Raw genomic sequence first — 19,940 nt, forward strand, 5'->3', positions numbered from 1 at the left:
CAATCAGATCCGATTGAGCAAACAGACCAGAGAGTCTCTGGTCTGGTGGCTTCGGTCTCCGATGCTCAGCCAGGGAAAGTCATTTCTGCCAATATATTGGACGACAGTGACCACGGATGCCAGTCTATCCGGATGGGGAGGAATTCTCGGTCAGTTATCTGTCCAGGGACTTTGGTCCCCGGAAGAATCCAGGTTACCGATAAATGTATTGGAACTGAGAGCGATCAGACTTTGTCTGATTCACTGGACCGAGCAGCTCTAGGGCAGCCCGGTTCGGATCCAGTCGGACAACGCCACGGCCGTGGCTTATGTCAATCACCAGGGGGGCACCAAGAGTGTCCGAGCGGCCAAAGAAGTGGCTTGCATTCTTCGCTGGGCGGAACGATTTGTTCCAGCTATCTCTGCGGTGTTCATTCCGGGGGTGGAGAATTGGCAGGCAGATTATCTCAGCCGTCAGACTCTGGATCAGGGGGAATGGTCCCTCCATCCAGACGTTTTCCACCAGTTGTGCCTACGATGGGGCACCCCGGATATGGATCTGTTGGCATCTCGATTCAACAGGAAAGTTCAGAGATTTGTGGCTCGCTCCCGCGATCCTCTAGCAGAAACCGCAGACGCACTGATCGCCCCGTGGGGGCAATACCAGCTAATGTATGCCTTCCCTCCTCTTGGGTTACTGCCAAGACTTCTTCGCAGGATAGAGGAGGAAGGAATTCCAGTAATCCTGGCAGCTCCGGACTGGCCTCGTCGAGCTTGTTACGCCGACTTGGTCAGACTGATGGCGGACGTCCCGTGGAGACTTCCTCTCAGGGAGGATCTACTGTCTCAGGGACCGATCTTCCATCCTGCTTTACGATCGCTGGTTTTAAACGGCCTGGTTATTGAGACCCAGGTGCTGAAGGACAAGGGATTGTCAGCTTCAGTTATTCCTACTCTAGTTAAAACAAGGAAAGCGACTTCCAGAAAGATTATCATCGTACATGGAAGTCTTATATTGTGTGGTGTGAATCCCTTGGGTTCCATCTACATCTTTATTCGGTAGTCCGAATATTGGCTTTCTGCAACAGGGAGTTGAGCAGAAGCTGGCCTTGAGTGTTATCAAGGGTCTGGTTTTAGCATTTGCTATCTTCTTTCAGAAGCTTTTGTCTACTCATTCCTTGGTGCGGAATTTCATCCAGGGGGTGCGACACCTGGCTCTGCCAGTGCACGCGCCGTTACCATCCTGGGATCTTAATTTGGTGCTGTCGGTTCTTCAGACACCTCCCTTTGAATATATCAGGGAGATTCCCTTGCTTACTTTATCCCAGAAGGTGGTCTTCTTGGTGGCTATCACTTCTGCACGCAGGGTGTCAGAACTGGCTGCATTATCCTGTTGTTCCCCAGATCTGGTGGTTCATAGGGATAAGGTTGTTCTTCATCCGAATCCATCCTTCCTTCTAAGGTGGTTTCAAAGTTTCATTGAATAAGGACAGTGTATTGTCCTTCCTATGTCCTTAGCCCAATCATCCTTGAGAATTTGCATGGCATTCTTTGGATGTAGTTCGGGCGATCAGGATATACTTGAATACTACGGATTCAATTTGTAAGACGGATTCACTGTTTGTGATCACGGATGGCCCTAAGAAGGGGTTGCCTGTTCTGCTGCGACCATCTTTAGATGGATCAGACAGACGGTGGTATAGGCTTATTTTATCTAAGGGTCGGGATCCCCCGTTCCCTGTTAAGGCGCATTCTACTCGGGCGCTTAGAGTTTCCTGGACCTTCCGCCATCAGGCGTCAGTGGTTCAGGTTTTCAAGGCGACTGTTTAGTAGTCGGTTCATACCTTTACAATATTGTATAAGGTTTATGTGATGGCATCGTCAGATGCCTCTTCTGGCTGCAAGGTTCCTGCAGGCCACTGTTTGAGGAGACTGTTGGTCTACCTCGAGGATTTGTGGGGTAGGTCTCATCCGTTTACTCGATGAGTCCTTTTGATACTTCTGGTTGGCTCCGGTTGGGCCTTCTAGATTGGATTTTGATTCTGTCAATCCCACCCCTCATTTTGTGGCACTGCTTCTGGATGTCCCAGCTCTTGAGAATCAAGAAGACTACGTCTGTCAATGAGCGATAGAGAAAAATGGATTTTTGTAAGATCTTACCGTAAAATCCTTTTCTCTTAAGCTCATTGACAGACGTAGTACCCGCCCCTCTATCATTGAGTTGGGTTGGGTTAAATTCTCTGTTACTGCTTTAGAACAGAACTGATTCCCTGTAGCAGAGAGAGGGAGGATATACCCTCAGGGACTGCCCCTAAGGTGGAGCCAGAACGTTTTGTCTTTCTGCCTAGTCCTACTCCTGCGGAGACAACATAACCCAGCTCTTGAGAATCAAGAAGACTACGTCTGTCAATGAGCTTAAGAGAAAAGGATTTTACGGTAAGATCTTACAAAAATCCATTTTTAGTGGTGACTGCCACACACTGATCAAAATTCACCCAGTCCCTGACTGCTTGACTACCTTTTTAGAATAGCAACAGCTGAGTGTCTATAAATCTTTATCAGTACTAGAAAGTATTTTAAATGTAATCTTGTCAAAAAAAATATATATTTTTTTTGTTTATAAAGAAAAGAAAAAAAGCAAAGAGGAGCTAGAGGTGGAGGCTGAAGAAGAAGAGGAGGAAGCACAAAGCATCCAGCAACGATTGGCAAAGACCCTCAGTGAGGAAGATTATGGCCTGGATTTCCTTCAGGTAAATAGAATATACTTCAATTTTTATGGATTGAAAAAGATCTTTGTAACCAGGGCTCAAAAAGGCTGAATGCCAAGCTTGGGTATGGAATCCCTGCAAAGTGGATCATGCACAAGGGTAAAACTGGAGCAATAGCAGACCATTTAAATGTTATGAAGTCAAAAAACAGTGTTTGTGAACCTGCATAGAGAGCTCTGCAGGCAAACGCATACTCGCACTGCTCAAAGGTGAGCTGGCAACAGCGACATGATCTCTGTGGTTTGGGGTGCGTGCCCAGTCGCAGCTGCAGTATGAAAGGGAGTCTGGATGGCTGCATTCCCAGTAGTTGGATCCAAAAAAGCCTTTATTGCATACAGATGTTTAAGCAGGGGAAGGGTTTGGGGGGGGGGGGGTACTAGTCCATGCTTTGTCAACCTGTTTTTTGCAGGTTGAATTTGTATTTTCATGTGTATGGGGGAAAAAAATCCATATATAATCTGGGAGCCTAATTAAAATGATATAAAAAAATGAGTATTTTGTATCTCTAGAGGAATAGCTCTGTTGCAGAGATTGGGCCCCAAATGCAAGACTTCCTCCTAGTTGCCTTTCTCCCTATAAAGGTGACTCCATACTTGCCTGTCCCACAGCCACACCACTACCCTTCGCTTTGTTGAAGAGCTACTGCTCCAAAACGGTCTACTGCACCTGACACACTTCAGGGAGTGTCAGGTGCAGAGTCCCATCTGCCAGTCCTCTGTCACTGCTATGTCCTCCAGTGATGTAGGGGCTAACAGAGGGAACCACAGAATGCAATGAGGGATAGGACATCTGGCCCCTCCAGCAACACAGTTGGTGCGACAGGTACTTTTTTTTTTTTTTTTTTCCCTCCTGTAGGAATAAAAAAAAAAAAAAGTAAGTGTGTGTGTGTGTATATATATATATATATATATATATATATATATATATATATATATATATATATATATATGTGTGTGTGTATATATATATATATATATATATATATATATATATATATATATATATATATATATATATATATATATATGTGTATATATATATATATATATATATATATATATATATATATATATGTGTATGTGTCTTCTATGAAAAAAAATATATAAATGGACCTCCCAAGTATCCTTTTTAACATTTTCTGCTCTCTCTCCTGCAGGAATTTAGCGAACAACCGAGTGATGAGAAGCTGTCCGAGGAAAAGATTGTAAAGGATTTGGAGAAAATGTCAGATAAGGAGAAACGCAAACTGCTGAAGAAGGAATCTCCGGAGCTGCTGGAACTTACTCAGGATCTGAAGCTTAAGGTAAAGTACTGACATCATGCTAAGTGTTGGAGCAAAAACTGACCATCGCTCTATCACAGTCAGTGCTCGAAGGGGTCACATTGGTCTGCCCTTGAGAGACTGGTAGTTGGATTTAAAGGGTAACTCCACTTTCATGGGGGAAAAAAATCAGCAAATAAAGAAAAAACAATATAGCGTATTCATTTGCGACACAAGTCCTATTGTAATTGAATGTTATTAAAAATGACCCTTCCTTTTCAATCTGCAGCTGTTGTAATTTTCTGAAAATGCAATGCAATATGGCCGCCTGGAGGTGTTCTGTACACAGAATGTATACTGACCACACCCCAGAAACATCATTTCCTGCTTGTTTGATTGGCTCACCAATTTTCCCAGAAGTCTGCACTAAGATACAAGTTAGATTTCTGGCATCCCCTGCAACAAAAATGTCATTTTTGGTGAGATACTCCCAATAGGAACACGTCTAAAGGGATGCAGACCCAGCAGCTTCCCACATTAGAAACCTGCAGCTGCCACAGCTGATAGATAATTATGAAACCACTCCCATTAGACCCATTCAGCACAGAGGAACAAACAGTTTCAAAATACCAAAAGGTAGGAATCTGCAACAAAGTTTGTTAAAATCCCTGCAATGTACAGAGATCACCCAGAGGAGAATGTTTTTTTTTCTTTTTTTTTTTTTTTTTTTCTCAACAAGTGTGGAATTGCGCTTTAATTGTCCCCAACATTTATACAGAAATCCTGCTGCTTTCGATATAAGGTTGCAAAGCATTAGGAGACTGACAACACTATGTACTACTGCCTTGCCTCCTGTTTGCTCTTTGGGCTTCTGCTGACTATTCCCATGCTGACACAATACCCCAGACATGGGTCAGATGAGAATGCGCACTGTTGGGAGCCAGGTGTGCAACATGCAGTTTTCATCCCGTTGGGAGACCAGCTATAGCAAGGACACCGTGTGAATAGCTGCCAAAACTCCACGGATCTTCAGAATAAGTCACAATAGATTTTATTGAAGAAAGATCACACCACAAACCGAGAAGTGCAATGTTTCAGTGCAGTGCAGAACTCCCTCTCCAGGGCATGTGATATCACATGCCTGACAAAGGGGTCCTGTGCGGCTCCAAAACATTGCATGTCTCTGTTTTTCATGTGATCTTTAATGAAAACAGTTCGGACTTATTCTGAGGATCCATGGTGTGCTGGCGAATATTTCCACTGTCGTGTATGCTCCAGTATCCAGTTTGCTGCAGCACCCGGTACTTTTTTAAGATGCTCATTCCAGGAACATTTGGGATGGGAATATGGACTGTTAGCTTAGCAGGGAGGTTCCTGACCTTCTAGCCACCTTTTGAGGAAAGATTTACAGGTGCATCTCATAAAATTAGAATATCATCAAAAAGTTAATTTATTTCAATAATTCAATTCAAAAAGTGAAACTCCTATATTTATAGATTCAATACACACAGAGTGATAAACTTCAAGCATTTCTTTCTTTAAATTTTATTGATTATGGCTTACAGCTAGTGGGAACCCAAAATTCAGTATCTCAGAAAATTAGAATATTACTTAAGACCAATAAAGAAAAACAAAAGCCAACAAATGTTGGCTTACTGTAAAGTATGTCCATGTACAGTATAGTATGCACTTAATACTTGGTCGGGGCTCCTTTTCCATGAATGACTGCATCAATGCGGCGTGACATGGAGGCGATCAGCCTGTGGCACTGCTGAGGTGTTATGGAAGCCCAGGTTGCTTTTGATAGCGGCCTTCAGCTCCTCTGCATTGTTGGGTCTGGTGTCTCAATCTTCCTCTTGACAATACCCCCCAGATTCTCTCTATTCTCTCTATGGGGTTTAGGTCAGCTGAGTTTGCTGGCCAATCAAGCACAGTGATCCCATGATCATTAAACCAGGTATTAGTACTTTTGGCAGTGTGGGCAGGTGCCAACTGCCAAATCCTGCTGGAAAATGAAATCAGCTTCTCCATAAAGCTGGTCAGCAGAGGGAAGTATGAAGTGCTCTAAAATTTCCTGGTAGAGGGCTGCGCTGACTTTGGACTTGATAAAACACAGTGGACCAACACCAGCAGATGACATGGCTCCCCCAAACCATCACTGACTGTGGAAAATGTTGCATTTCATTTGGAAATGAAGGTCCCAGAGTCTGGAGGAAGAGTGGAGGGGCACAGAATCTACGTTGCATGAGGTCCAGTGTTAATTTTCCACAGTCAGTGAAGACTTGGCACCTGTCAAAAATACCAATACTTGGTTTAATGATCATAGTATCACTGTGCTTGATTGGCCAGCAAACTCGCCTGACCTAAACCCCATAGAGAATCTGTGGGGTATTAAGAGGAAGATGAGAGATGCCAGACTCAACAATGCAGATGAGCTGAAGGTCTGCCAATAAAGCAACTTGGGCTTCTATAACACCTCGGCAGTGCCACAGGCTGATTGCCACCATGCCATGCCTCACTGATGCAGTAAATCCTGCAAAAGGAGCCCCGGCCAAGTATTGGTATAGTGCATACTATACTGTACATGGACATATGTTTCAGTAAGCCAACATTTCTGTATTTAAAGTTTTTTTTTTTTTTTTTTTTTTTTTTGTTTTACGTAATATTTTAATTGTTTGAGATACTGAATTTTGGGTTGTCACTAGCTGTAAGCCATAATCATCAAAATTAAAAGAAAGAAATGCTTGAAATATATCACTCTGTGTGTAACGCATCTATATAAAATGAGTTTCACTTTTTTAATTGAATTACTGAAAATAACTTTGATCTCATTTTATTAGATGCACCTGTATATGCACATAATATACTACTTTTATGAGTCGATAAACTATTTTTATTTTTATTATTCTTTTTTATTTTTTATTTATTATGCTTTACAATGCTGGCATGCTCTGTCTCTTTACCCATCACCACACTAAAGCCAACCTTGAGGTCTGTTCAGATTTGTATTTTCACACCAACCTATTGAATTTCTGAACCCCTTTAACCGATTCCTGGGGTTGTCAACCTTGGCACTCCAGCTGTTGTGGAACTACATGTCCCATGAGGTATTGCAAGACGCTGACAGCCACAGGCACGACTGCCAGGAGAAGATGGGATTTGTAGTTTCAGCACAGCTTGGGTGCCAAGGTTGTCTACCTTTTTGGATTATTAGGCCCTCTTCTCCAGCCTATGTGCAGACAGAGCAGAGACACTTCTGCTTTTAACTGACATTTGGCAGTTTGCATTAAGTAAGAATTTGTATATTTCTATGAATAGGGTGTAAAAAGTACACATAGCGATGTAGTCTTTGAAAACAAGATTGTGCCTTTTTTTCATTTGTTCAAGTTTTCAATAATCATCATTATTGTAGTTTATTACAGAAGGTTGCATTGTGTTGTCTGCAGTTTTTGGTATGTTATGGCTTTAATTTCTATTTTTTATTTCCAGTTAGAAGAGGTGAAAAATGAATTGGAACCATTGTTGCAGATGGTGAAAAATAGGACCATCCCTAAAGGAAAGGTATTTGGTTAATAAAAGGGAGGCAGGGATTCTGAAAAGGAAATAATTGCTTTTACAAGTTGATGCAGTTTCTGTGTATTTTCTGTGTGTCAGTAATGTGGTAAACGTAAAGCTGAACTTCACACGAAAGGTGGCGGTTCCGCTCTTTTTCCTCATCCCACTCTTTTCTGCCACATTCGGATGGATTTATTTATTTATTTATTTTTTTGGAGGCAGTAGGTATCTAGTTTGGACAGGTTCCCACTTCTCCTTTCGCTTGGATTGCCTAGGTCCAATTATTCTGGCCAATTAAATGACTTAATGCACAAGCACTTGACGAGCTTAAATGTGTTACATGTTTACAAGCACCAAGCATTTTTTTTTTTTTTTTTGCCAAAACTCTGCTGCCAGGAGGAAAGGTGTATAGGAGAGTTGGCAAAAACGTTCAATGTGCATGAGGCCTTAAGAAGAGGCAAGCAAAGCTTGCTCTATTATCTAGTTAAAAAATGGTATCGCTCTAAATCCAAGCTTCTAGAAAATAGATTAGGAGTTTAAAAAGTTAATAAAATAAAATAAAAAACTGCCTCCAACCCTCAATTGTTTTCTTTAATAAATGGAACTGATAGACCTTCTCTAAAGGAGAGGGGGAACAGTAAAGCACAATCTGTACACAGCATGTTCTTTTTATTTCTGTTTACACTGTGGAAGATTGAGAGATACGCAATTGTGTTTTTCAGGGTAGTGCCTACCTGCAGACTAAATTCCAGCTGTATATGAAGTAAGTACTATAATGGGCCTCTGTTTAGTGTTTTATCCCTTTCTGTGCACAATTTGTAATTCACGTCCTATTCCCTTTTTCTAGTTATTGCACAAATATCAGCTATTACCTGTTTTTAAAAGCCAAGAGACTGCCGATCACTGGGCACCCTGTCATAGAAAGACTGGTCACATATAGAAATGTGAGTACACCACGTATTGTATCCTCATTACTTCTTCTGATACATTGTTCATTTAGTTCCGGAATAACCAATAATAAACCCCCCCCCCCCCACTGTACCTTTTTTTTTTTTTTTTTTTTTTTTTTTTTTATTTCAAGGCTTCTTTTAAAAGAGAAGTATGGCTTTCTTCCTTTCCTCTATCTATATATATATATATATATATATATATATATATATATATATATATATATATATATATATATATATATATATATATATATATATATATATATATATATATAATTATTACTATTTTTTTTTTTTAAATCATACTTGCCTATATGGATGCGATGCTGCATCTGTCCCCTGCTTTCTCTAAGGCTGAGAACCAAGCGATCAACCACCGCTGATCACTCAGTTCTCCCCACAGCTCTGAGCAGAGCAGTCTCTGGCTCTTTGCTCTGCCTCCGCTCTCTCTGGAGTGCTGAGCTGTGGAGGGGGCAGAAGCGGCTGTCTCAGTCTCCCAGCAGTGCAGCGAGGAGGCTGAGGCGGGTACCAATCTAGGCTTCTGGGTGGATCCCAACCATATGGTCGCTATCTTTCCCTTGCCAGCCCGCTGTTGGCTGAAAACAGGTCACAGGACTGCAGAACGAACTGCACTCCTGTGATCCACAGGAGAAGTACAGCCAAACGAGCTTTGGCTGTACTTCTGGTTGAATCTCTTATCTTATCCTACAAAAGGAATGTTTAGTCCTTCTTATTTTTATTTTATTTTTTTTGTTCTGATACTTTTGAAGTTTGTCACATTTGTGTTAAGTAGAATTCCAGGCTATATGTAAGTAATCCTAAAAATGATCTCTTCCCCTCTCCTATGCTAAGTAACCTATGAAAGAAAGATAGGTGTGTGTGTGTGTGTGTGTGTGTATGTATATGTATATGTATGTGTGTATATATATATATATATATATATATATATATATATATATATATATATATATATATATATATATATATATATATATATATATATTATACCTATTTTTCTCTCCACTCCAGTCCGGCCATGTGATCTGGCTCCCCTGTGTCCTCTAGAGGGAGCGCTGACCACGGATATGCCATAAGGAGCGTTATGGTTGACATCACTGCTCCCAGCCATAATTAGCTGTTGTCAAATGCTTTCTCCCCTGCAGCTGCCACTGGCTGATGCAGGGGAGATTGTTACCAGACTGAAGCATACGTACGTAAACCTTTTTTACACCAGTTAGTCAGCATAGGTGTTAGGAGGGGCGAGGGAGCATTTTCAAGATTAGTTGGGTATAGCCTGGAATTCTACCTAAATTTTTATTTATTTTTTTATCACTGTATTGTTTATAAAAAAATAAAAAATGACCCCATATACTTTTATCATTCCAGCTGATAAACAAGTTGGCAGTTGTGGATCAGAGATTATCTCCAGAAATACATTTGCTTCTAAGTGAAGATTTCCAGAAAAATCCAAGTGCATTTAAACTCAAAAATGATCGACCAAAAGCCTCCAAGAAAGCAGCTGTCAAGGTAGGTTGTGGAATCGGTGTATGCCAAGTTTAACAATGGGTAAAAGGCTAATAACACAGTAGAAATATATATATATATATATATATATATATATAGATAGATAGATAGATAGATTATGGTTACCACATGATTCGTGAATCTGATCCGTCTTATGATTTATGCCTGTCTCACACACTGCACAGCCAGGCAACACACACACACTCACACTCCTCTTCCGGGTTCAGAAATAGAACTCCCTGTTTCAGCTCTCTAACCCCAGCCTGCTCATTCAATGAATTACCATTATCACCTTCAGTGAGCCGGGAGGTAAACTAGGAAGTAGTAGAGGGATCTTACTAATGAGTAGATGTATGTGTTGGCAGTAATCATATATTCTGTGTTTTTTAGCTTTAGATCTAAAGCACTTTTAGGCCCCTTTCACACTTGTGTGACTTGGGACTGCAGAGTCCCATGACAAGTCGTACCCCATGTCTTCCAATGAGTACCACTCATATCTGTGTGACTTCAAAGTAGTCTCTGCACTACTTTGGTCCGACTTTGATGCAACTTGAGGTCCATAGACCTCAAGATTACACAGGCGTTGCTTCAAGGCGTGTGACTTTTAGGTCGTACAAATATTAAAGGGGCCTTGTATCTATAACACAATATGCATCTGTTTATTTGAATGCTTTCAAGAGATGTTGAGTGCGCAGTATAGCTAGACATTTGTGAACGCCTGACCACGACACCCGTGGGACTTGTTGGACTTCCCATTCCAAAACCATAGGCAGTAATATCGAGTTCAAAAACGGAAAGTAATCAGCGCAAACCACAATGATCAAAGTAAATATAGTAAATACAAATCCTCAATGAAAAATAAAATGAATAACTAAATACAAGGCAGCTAGCAATCAGTGTTGACACAAACCACCAGTGAATACAAATAAATCAATGCAAACAAAAAGAGTCAGAATATGTGTGACCAAAAATAGGTCTCACTGCACTTTATATGGTTTATGAGTCATTAAGGAGACTGGTTTATTCAATGGACCTTTTTTTAGCGCTGCTAGTGTTATAGTTTATTTTACTTGATCAAATACTCTACAACACCTTTGTTAACAAATAAATCAATATTGCTGCGCCAGCAATATTGATTTATTAGTAATATCGAGTTGTCCCTTTTCTTGCTTCTACAAGATTTTGGAGTCTGTCTGTGGGAATTGGTGTCCCAAAAAATGTTGCAAGATCAAGCACTGATATTGAATGAGAAGCTCTGGCTCCCAATCTTCAATAGGGGAGATTTATTACTAAAACGGGTTCACTCTAGAATGTGGTGCAGCTGTACATAGTAACCAATCGGCTTCTAATGTCAGCTTGTTCAATTAATCTTTAATAACAAAACCTGGAGGCTGATTGGTTTATTTGCAGAGCTGCACCAGATTTTGCACACTCCAGTTTTAGTAAATTTCCCCTTATGTTTCAATTCATGCCAGAGGTGTTCAATAGACTTAAAGCCCGAGCTCTGTGCAGGACACTCAAACTACTCAAGACCAAACTCCTCAAACCATGTCTTTATGGAGCTGGCTTTGTACGCAGGGTCACAGTCATGCTGGAACAGAAAATGACCTTCCCCAAACTGTACCCATAAGCTTGGTAGGACAGAACTGTCTAATATCTTTTGTGTGCTGAAGTTTAAAATGATTTCTGTAGTGTAGGTGTGCTGGTCAGGAGTTCACAAACTCTGCACTATTTAGTGTACGTGCCTTAAACATATCAAGTCACTTTCCCCTTGAGGAGTGAGGCTCCTCTTTCTAATGCATTTGCTAAAGTACAGATGCTGTTTTGTATTTAAAGTGATTCTAACTGTTCTTTTTTTTTTAATACCAAACATGTTATATTTACCTGCTCTGTGTAATGTTTTTTGCACAGAGCAGCCTGGCTCCTCCTCTTCTGGTGCCTCCCACTGCTTGCTATGTGGGCACTCGGTGGGTGGGAGTATGTGCCAGGAGCACCGGCAGGGGCTCTCGTCTGGGCTTGCTCCTGAGCCACCTCTGTGTGTGCATAAGACACAGAACGCAGCTTGGCTCCGCTTCCTCCTCACTGCCTGTGAATGACAGCAGCCTGAGCCATTGGCTCTCACTGCTGTTTCCAATGAGAAGTGAGAGAGCCTTGGCACCCATGCACATCGCTGATCGGGCTCAGGTGAGTATAAGGTGGGGGGGGGGAGGCTGCACTCGGGTTTTTTTTTACATTTCTGCATAGACTGCAAGAAGGTAAAAAAACATTCTGCCTTTACAACCAATTTAAAACCTGGTAAGTGCTACTAATTCTATACTTCTGTGTTTTACACAGCGTCCTCTAGAGGAGCTCAAAGACGACTCCGATCTGGATGAAGAAGATGCCCTGAGCTATTACAAGATGATGGAGAGGAAACTGCTAGAAAAAAGGAAACGTGGGAAAAAAGAGGAAATGTATGTAATATTTATTGGTGTACTGTGATGTATGTTATAATTGGCAGCTTCATCTTCTAAGATGTACTTGTGTTTTTCTAGTGATGAGGAACCAACAGAAGAAATGGATCCCAATGCAAAGAGAGCTATTACTTACCAGGTAACAATACTAAGACAGTATGCAGGATAACTGGATTATCCATAATAAGGCTAGAGCGTAGTGCCCTGCAGTACATGATGACCTCATGGTTTATTGGAAACTAAGGCAGACAGAGGGTAGGAAAGCCAACCAGATTCCACCGATAGCTGAAATATCACTGTTGGACAGAGTAACCCTTTGCAACATGACCTTAGTTTTCAGTATTGTATTTCTGTGTCTGCTTGGTGTAAAACCTGCAGAAAATGAGGCAAGATTTTTATCTGTTGCTGTTTTTTAATCCTTTCTTGATGATTTTCAGATTGCGAAAAATAAAGGACTTACACCTAAAAGGAAGAAGATTGACCGAAACCCCAGAGTTAAACACAGAGAGAAGTTCAGGCGTGCCAAAATCCGCAGAAAGGGCCAGGTATGTTTGACAGCTATGTGTACATGGGCTATCACAGGGTTCTGTATAGTAAACCACTTCTAGTCTAGACCAGGGGGTCTCCAGACTTTCTAAACAAAGGACCAGTTTTTACTCTCCTTCAGACTTTAAGGAGCCAGACTAGAGTTAGTGGGGATTATAAAATGTTCTAGTTCGGAGTAAACAATGCCTCATCATTGGTGTCAGTGGGAGGAATAGTGCTCCATCATTGGTGTCAGTGGGAGGAATAGTGCTCCATCATTGGTGTCAGTGGGAGGAATAGTGCCCCATCATTGGTGTCAGTGGGAGGAATAGTGCCTCATCATTGGTGTTGGTGGGAGGAATAGTGCCTCATCATTGGTGTCAGTGTGAGGAATAGTGCCTCATCATTGGTGTCAGTGGGAGGAATAGTGCCCCATCATTGGTGTCAGTGGGAGGAATAGTGCCTCATCATTGGTGTCAGTGGGAGGAATAGTGCCCCATCATTGGTGTCAGTGGGAGGAATAGTGCCCCATCATTGGTGTCAGTGGGAGGAATAGTGCCCCATCATTGGTGTCAGTGGGAGGAATAGTGCCCCATCATTGGTGTCAGTGGGAGGAATAGTGCCCCATCATTGGTGTCAGTGGGAGGAATAGTGCCCCATCATTGGTGTCAGTGGGAGGAATAGTGCCCCATCATTGGTGTCAGTGGGAGGAATAGTGCCTCATCATTGGTGTCAGTGGGAAGAATATTTCCCCTTTGTCGGTGTCAGTGGATGGCATAGTGTCCAAAGGGCTGCAGTTTGGAGACTGCTAGTCTAGACCAGAGGCTCAGACAATGTGCTGCTGTATAGAACCTCATCAAATAAATATCTAATCATTTGTGACCCTGTTTAGAGCCCTGGTGTAAAGGTTATGAATTTAAGGGTACTTCTAGTTTAGGGTCCATCAGACGTATTCCAGGACTACCATACGTTTTTTTTTTTTTTTTATCTCCCGCATTTCTCCTGAATTATCCCCCCACTCCCATATTCTGGGTAACAGAGCCGCTTCCTGTGCAATGTTATCTATACCTCAGACAGGAATCCTCTTTGGCTCTTTCTGTGTCTGCATGGATTTGTATGGGGGCCATCCTAGGAAGCAGCCCCCTTGTCCACTACCGTCCCATACAATCCTATGAGGGCTCAGTGCCAGGGCTGAAGCGCATTTTTGCCAAGGGTAACATTACACACTATGTGGCTTTGCTTTATGGCTTTGCACAGAGCAGTATTTTAAAACTGTTCTGTGTAGAATTGCTTTTTCTATATTATACACTTATTTTGCCCAGCACACTACCTGAAATGTAAATAGGTTCTGCTTAACTGCTCCGGGGACTGCACACCTTCATTCTCCCTTCATCTCCTGCTGCTCTTAGATAAAGGTGATAAGCCAAACTAAACTGCCTCAATTATTGCCAGGTTTTTTTTTTTTTTTTTTTTTAATACTAACTTTAGGGTTTCTTTTTTTGTATCGGGTATAATCTAGTTTTGTGTGCTCTTTGCATCACATATATTTAGTGTTCCATTCTCAACACTAAGCTTATTAAAACGTAATAAATACATTACAGAAAGATTAGCAGAGATGGTTGCCTGAGTGCAGATTAAAGGATAATTGCAGCCATCAGTGCTTGCCTCAAGTGTAAATGATGCACGGCTCAAGTGCTAACGTGACCACAAGTTGTCAGCATATTTAACCATCACCTGTGATCGTTGGCCAGTTTCCCTCCTTCACGGTGCTTCTGTGTGATCATTCTGCAATCAGGATTTCTTTATTGAAGGACATAACATAATTTCAGAAAAATAAACTATTGACAAGGCATACCATAAAAGAAAAATGGAACATGCATACAAAATCAAAAAATAATCCATCATCGTCTCATAGATACAGTCAAGAGTTACTATAACATTCGTAGATCATAGAGAAGGCCGTGAGCACTGGGAAAGCCACAGGGGAGAAACAGAAGGTCATAGATACACCAACACAGCTCCCAGTGGATGAAGGGAGTACATAGTTAGGCCCAGCTCACTGGGATGTCCATGGTTGCCAAACCCTGTCATACCTCCAAGGACACCCACGATTAATATGCATCAGCTTGTATGAGGGCAGAGCAGCATTATTCATCGTTTCCCAGGATGACCCCACAGGGGATGACCATTTACAGAGCATTTCTCTGTTGGCGTAAAATACAAGATAAGAAATCAATATTTTACTGTGGTGGGGTCGTTGAGCGTCATCAGGGATCCCTAACAGAGTCGGCTCCGGAAATTTAGGAATCGACAAACTGAAAGGAGTTGTAAAGTCAGGTTTTTTTATCTGAATGCATTCTATGCAATAAGTTAAAAAAAAAAATCTAATGTGTGAAGCAGCCTCCCCAGCACCCCCTAATACTTAACCTGAGCCCCATCTCTATCTAGCGATGTTCACGAGTCCTTTGGCCACCCGGGACTCACCCTTCTGAGTGGCTGACACACAGCAGCAGCGCCATTGGCTCCCACGGCTGTCAATCAAAGTCAGTTAGCCAATCAGGAGAGAGAGGGAGTGGGGCTGAACCACAGCTCAGTGGTTCTAGCACATGCGACACTTCCATTTGTCCAGGCCCCCCTGTGTTCTCCTTTCCCCTGCAGCGCTGACTGCTTCCCTCCACTCCTGCCAGCAGCTGCTGCAGGCACACAGATTGATGTTTCCGGATGGGGAGCGGTAAATGTAATTTTCCTTTCTTGATTGAACACAGTGAGTAATCTGTACTAATCACTCATGTGTCCATTCATCACTGAAGCATAGTAAACTTTATTTACTATTCTTCAGTTTGAATGAGCAGGAAGCCTTAGAGTGCTTCCTATTCATCCATCTGTGCATCTGAGGTTGCAGATAATCTCTGTCCTTAGTCACTTTCGGCTGGGGAGCCCAGTCGGGTAGGCTGTATGGGGTCCCCGTGATTTTTAACAGCAGTTCTCCCAATCCACCCTATCCAAAGAGAGCATGTCACCCTTCCATAGATCCCACAAATGCTCAATCTTGGGAGAGTTTGTAATGAGCAGGGTCCCATGTAGAGCGGAAAGTGGCTTATCAAGAGCACCCTGGGACAACCGTTGTCCACAGGAGAGGCTGAGTAGGAAATTGAGCTGTGGCACCATGACGTATTTGAATGTAAAGGAAGAACATCCAACCTGGCAAATGAAACATGGAATTTTAACACATTTATGTTATAGACATGTATATTTTAGTGCCAAGCAAATGCTTCTGGCTCGAGCTGAAAGGCCTGGGTGAACAGGCTTTGACTTTTTGTGGGCACTTTCAGTGGACACATGCAGCCCATGGTGGCATTAGTTTGAGATGCTTCTGAGCTTTTTTAGAATTTGACAATTTCATTTGAGCTATTATGAGTTGATTTTGTATTCCCATAGGTTTGCATAGGGAGAGATGCAATTTTGACACAAACAAAAGCCCCTCGACTTACAAGCCCTTATATTGTGAAAATAAAGCTGATCATACAGGAAAATCCATCTTGGATTATAGTTTCCTCCTCCAAGATAAATCAGCCAGACTTCTGCAGAGGTCACACAGTATTCATATAGTCATCAGCTGGCCATTGCAATGATCATCTCATGTTAGGTGGCCTATCTCATGTCTGTGACGGGACTGGGGAGAGGGAAATAAGCTTTCTATGGCTGCCAACCTGTTGTGTGAATTGAAAATCTGCTCACTGCCTGCCCAGTTCAGAGCTGTCCCCCCGACTTCCACCAAACTGCATGTCTCACTGTATAGGAAATCCTTGAGGCTAGAAGGCTGGGAGCTGACAATGGGGACTCTGGGGCTGTCATCACCGCCTAATGATTGGCTTGGGATATGAGTTCAGATTTTACTGGCTGCAGTATTTTATATGGCCATGGAGCCTGCACCTTTTAAAAAAACTATTCCTTGCATCCTTTTCCTTTTTAACAACTTAAACAATATCGCTGGTTCCCTTTTAATGTCTTGGTGGCCTGAAATTGAACCCCTGCTTGGCAATGACTTTAAAATGGCTCTAAACCCAATAACAAAAAGTCATCTTACCAGTGCTTAGATGGTGGCTGCATTATTATGATTTTTTTTTTTTCCCCTGGCTTTTTTATTTTTTTTTATTTTTAGCTGGGATCCTGGCAGCAACAACACTTCCTATTCTGGGGAGACAACGTTCACTTACTGTACTGTATCCATAGAGTAGCAGTGTTGTCATCCTAGGACAGGAAGTGTTAAGACTACAGAACACCTACCCCTCTTCTCTTTTTAATATGGGGATGAAAGGGGGAGAAATCTGTGGTGGAGAGATAACCTAAGCAGAGAATGTACAAGACCGCACTGGATTTCTGGCAAGGGTTTTTTTTTTTTTTTTTCATACTACTGGTGTAACAAAACCCATTTCATAAAGTATAATTAACAGACCGAGAGAGCAAATAGGAGAAGTTCATTGTTTGGGTTGACATACACTTAATAAAGGTATCTGGTGTATTTTAGAATGAAGCCATACTAACGGAAAACCAGTACTAAGAAATATGTAGACTTCCATTAAAGCCCCCCCCCCCCCCTGAAAATGCTAGTTGTCTGACCAACCTTAGCTTTTCTGTGTCACTGATTTGAAAAAAATATCAATTGGTGAAGTTGCAACTTTGATGAAGCCTTGGGATTATTGAGTACCAACTGCTGGCAGAGCCATTTACACCTCTATTTATTTCTTTCATTTACATTACACTCTACCAGTAGATAGTGGTTTTGGGGTGGGGTAGCAGCTAATTGATCCATAGTGCAAAATCTCCATCTTTCTTGGGATCAGTACAACAAGCTAGAATTTTCAGAAGGTCATAATAGCCATTGACATATTTCTGTCAGCACCAATCACTTTTTAAAGTGGACCTTCCTTATAAAGGCATATTGTGCTGCTCTGCCTTCTACCCCCTCCCTCTCTTAGAAATGAGAATTTTTTTCGCTTTATTTGTGCTGCAAAGTAGCACATCTACAATTCTTGCCTAGGTGGGAATTTCTCCCTGTGAGCTGCGCAGAGGTTACAGGGCTCAGGTCCCAAGAAAGCCCTGTTGTATATTTGTGCATGCGCCAGTCTTCCTGGCCATCTACGGAATTGTATACGTGAAGACAACTACCAGAGGGGTCTGATAGCTTCCCTGTCTCTGCCTGCGTAGATGTCCGGATTTGCTCTGTCAATGCCCAAAAAGTGGGTAGTGCCAGTCAGCATGTGCCGAAATGGTGGCTTCTGAGAGGTTGGGGGGGTTGTGTAGGACTGAAGTTCTACTTCAGTCTCCTCCTATGTAGGCTATAGGGCCACTTCTCCTGCTTTCAATCCAGATGCCTGGGTCTACCACTAATCCATTCTTCCATCCATCTTCCAGGTCCGAGAGGTTCGCAAGGAGGAGGTCCGATACTCTGGAGAGGTATCTGGAATCCGTGCAGGGGTTAAGAAGAGTATCAAGCTTAAATAAAGTGTGTGTGAATTATATTGCATTATATTTTATAATAAAAATGTCTTCTATTTGGAAGTGTGCCTTTTTGGATTAATTTTTTTTTTGTTTAATTCAATTCATCTTTATTTTGATTTCTTTCATTTTTTTTCCCAATTACAAAATTTCCATATAAAAAAAAAAAAAAAAAATATAAAAATACTATACATTATACAATATATAAAAAAAAATACTATATATATATATATATATATACTGTGTGTGTGTGTATATATATATATACATACATACATACACACACACACACACACACACACACACACACACACATATATATATATATACCGAAATGGCATTGATTTCCAGTGCGACTTTGATCTGACATTACATTCTATGGATCAAAGTTGCATTAAAGTAGTGCAGGCACCTTTTCTAAGTCGCACTGATTTAAATGGCTGCCATTGAAAAGAATGGGGTGCAATTTGTCATCCAAAGTCACATGACAAATTGCACACGTGTGGGAATGGAGCCTGAAGATCATTACATACTCTTTACAATTTGGGTACTGACCCTTTACTGGGAACCATGTAAATAACCGATACAAGCTTCATGCAGTGCTGCTGCCTTTTTAAAGTGGTGGGCAGAAATCTCATTGAAATGTGTGTAGTTGTAGCTGAGGTTGGCTTTTCAAGGCTTCAGGAAAGCTGCATAAAGTCTGCTGTACACACTGCCCTTCAGACTGATGTTACCATGCTGCAGCCTTGTATGGACAAGGCCTGTATTTAAAAAAAAAAAAAAAAGAGGGTTAAGCCTTACTTGTACCAAGTGCTGAGCTCACAGCAGCATTTTCACATCCAACTCTTCTTCTGGGTGTGCTGGATGCTTGTATTACACCCCCCCCCCCTCCCCCACGCTGAGCTTCTATGTCCTTGTAATGATGTAGAAGTTGGTAGATGAAATCAAAGTGTGAGGAGGGAGGGGGCGCAGGCACCTGACACACGCAGAATGTAAGTGCCCACCTTTCCTGCTATGGCTGATTGCAGCTGGGATCTTGGTTTATCCTTTAAATGTATGGGAGGGTAGCAGGAGGGACCAGAACTAGTGGGAGAACACGTTGCTTGACACTCCCAGAAGTGTCAGTTTTTCTCTGAAGATTTCTCAGAATTGCAGCAGAGTTTTGTCATACTAGCTGAGGGAAAAGCAAGTATACACTTTCTACTTTTACATATTAGGTTTGATTCAATAGAACTAGTATAGTGACAGGGTTACTTTAGAAGGGTAGGTTCCTTATTTGCTGTAAATTCTATGTGCTTCAGAGAATTTGGCTAAGCTGGTGACCTAAAATGTGAAGAAATATCTGCTGGCCACCGCAGCCCAAAGAATGACAAGGGAAGGAGGGCAACACAAGTGGTTCTTTATGGATGAAGCCCATGGAGCAAAA

General features: G+C 41.9%; 1 protein-coding gene across 1 annotated transcript in view; it reads left to right on the forward strand.

Annotated features, from left to right (window-relative positions):
- Positions 1–18,577, forward strand: part of UTP3 (UTP3 small subunit processome component) — a 40,693-nt gene extending 22,116 nt beyond the window's left edge. The window contains exons 7-16 of the mRNA XM_082273355.1: positions 2,605–2,729; positions 3,904–4,050; positions 7,498–7,569; positions 8,286–8,326; positions 8,411–8,507; positions 9,900–10,040; positions 12,372–12,490; positions 12,572–12,629; positions 12,928–13,035; positions 18,431–18,577. Of these exons, the coding sequence (XP_082129481.1) occupies positions 2,605–2,729; positions 3,904–4,050; positions 7,498–7,569; positions 8,286–8,326; positions 8,411–8,507; positions 9,900–10,040; positions 12,372–12,490; positions 12,572–12,629; positions 12,928–13,035; positions 18,431–18,520 (998 nt within the window). The 3' untranslated portion in view covers positions 18,521–18,577. The remainder of the gene's footprint in view (positions 1–2,604; positions 2,730–3,903; positions 4,051–7,497; positions 7,570–8,285; positions 8,327–8,410; positions 8,508–9,899; positions 10,041–12,371; positions 12,491–12,571; positions 12,630–12,927; positions 13,036–18,430) is intronic.
- The last annotated feature ends 1,363 nt before the right edge of the window (positions 18,578–19,940 follow it).

This window comes from Pelophylax lessonae (genome assembly GCF_965119305.1).
Source record: "Pelophylax lessonae genome assembly, chromosome: 12".
NCBI lineage: Eukaryota > Metazoa > Chordata > Amphibia > Anura > Ranidae > Pelophylax > Pelophylax lessonae.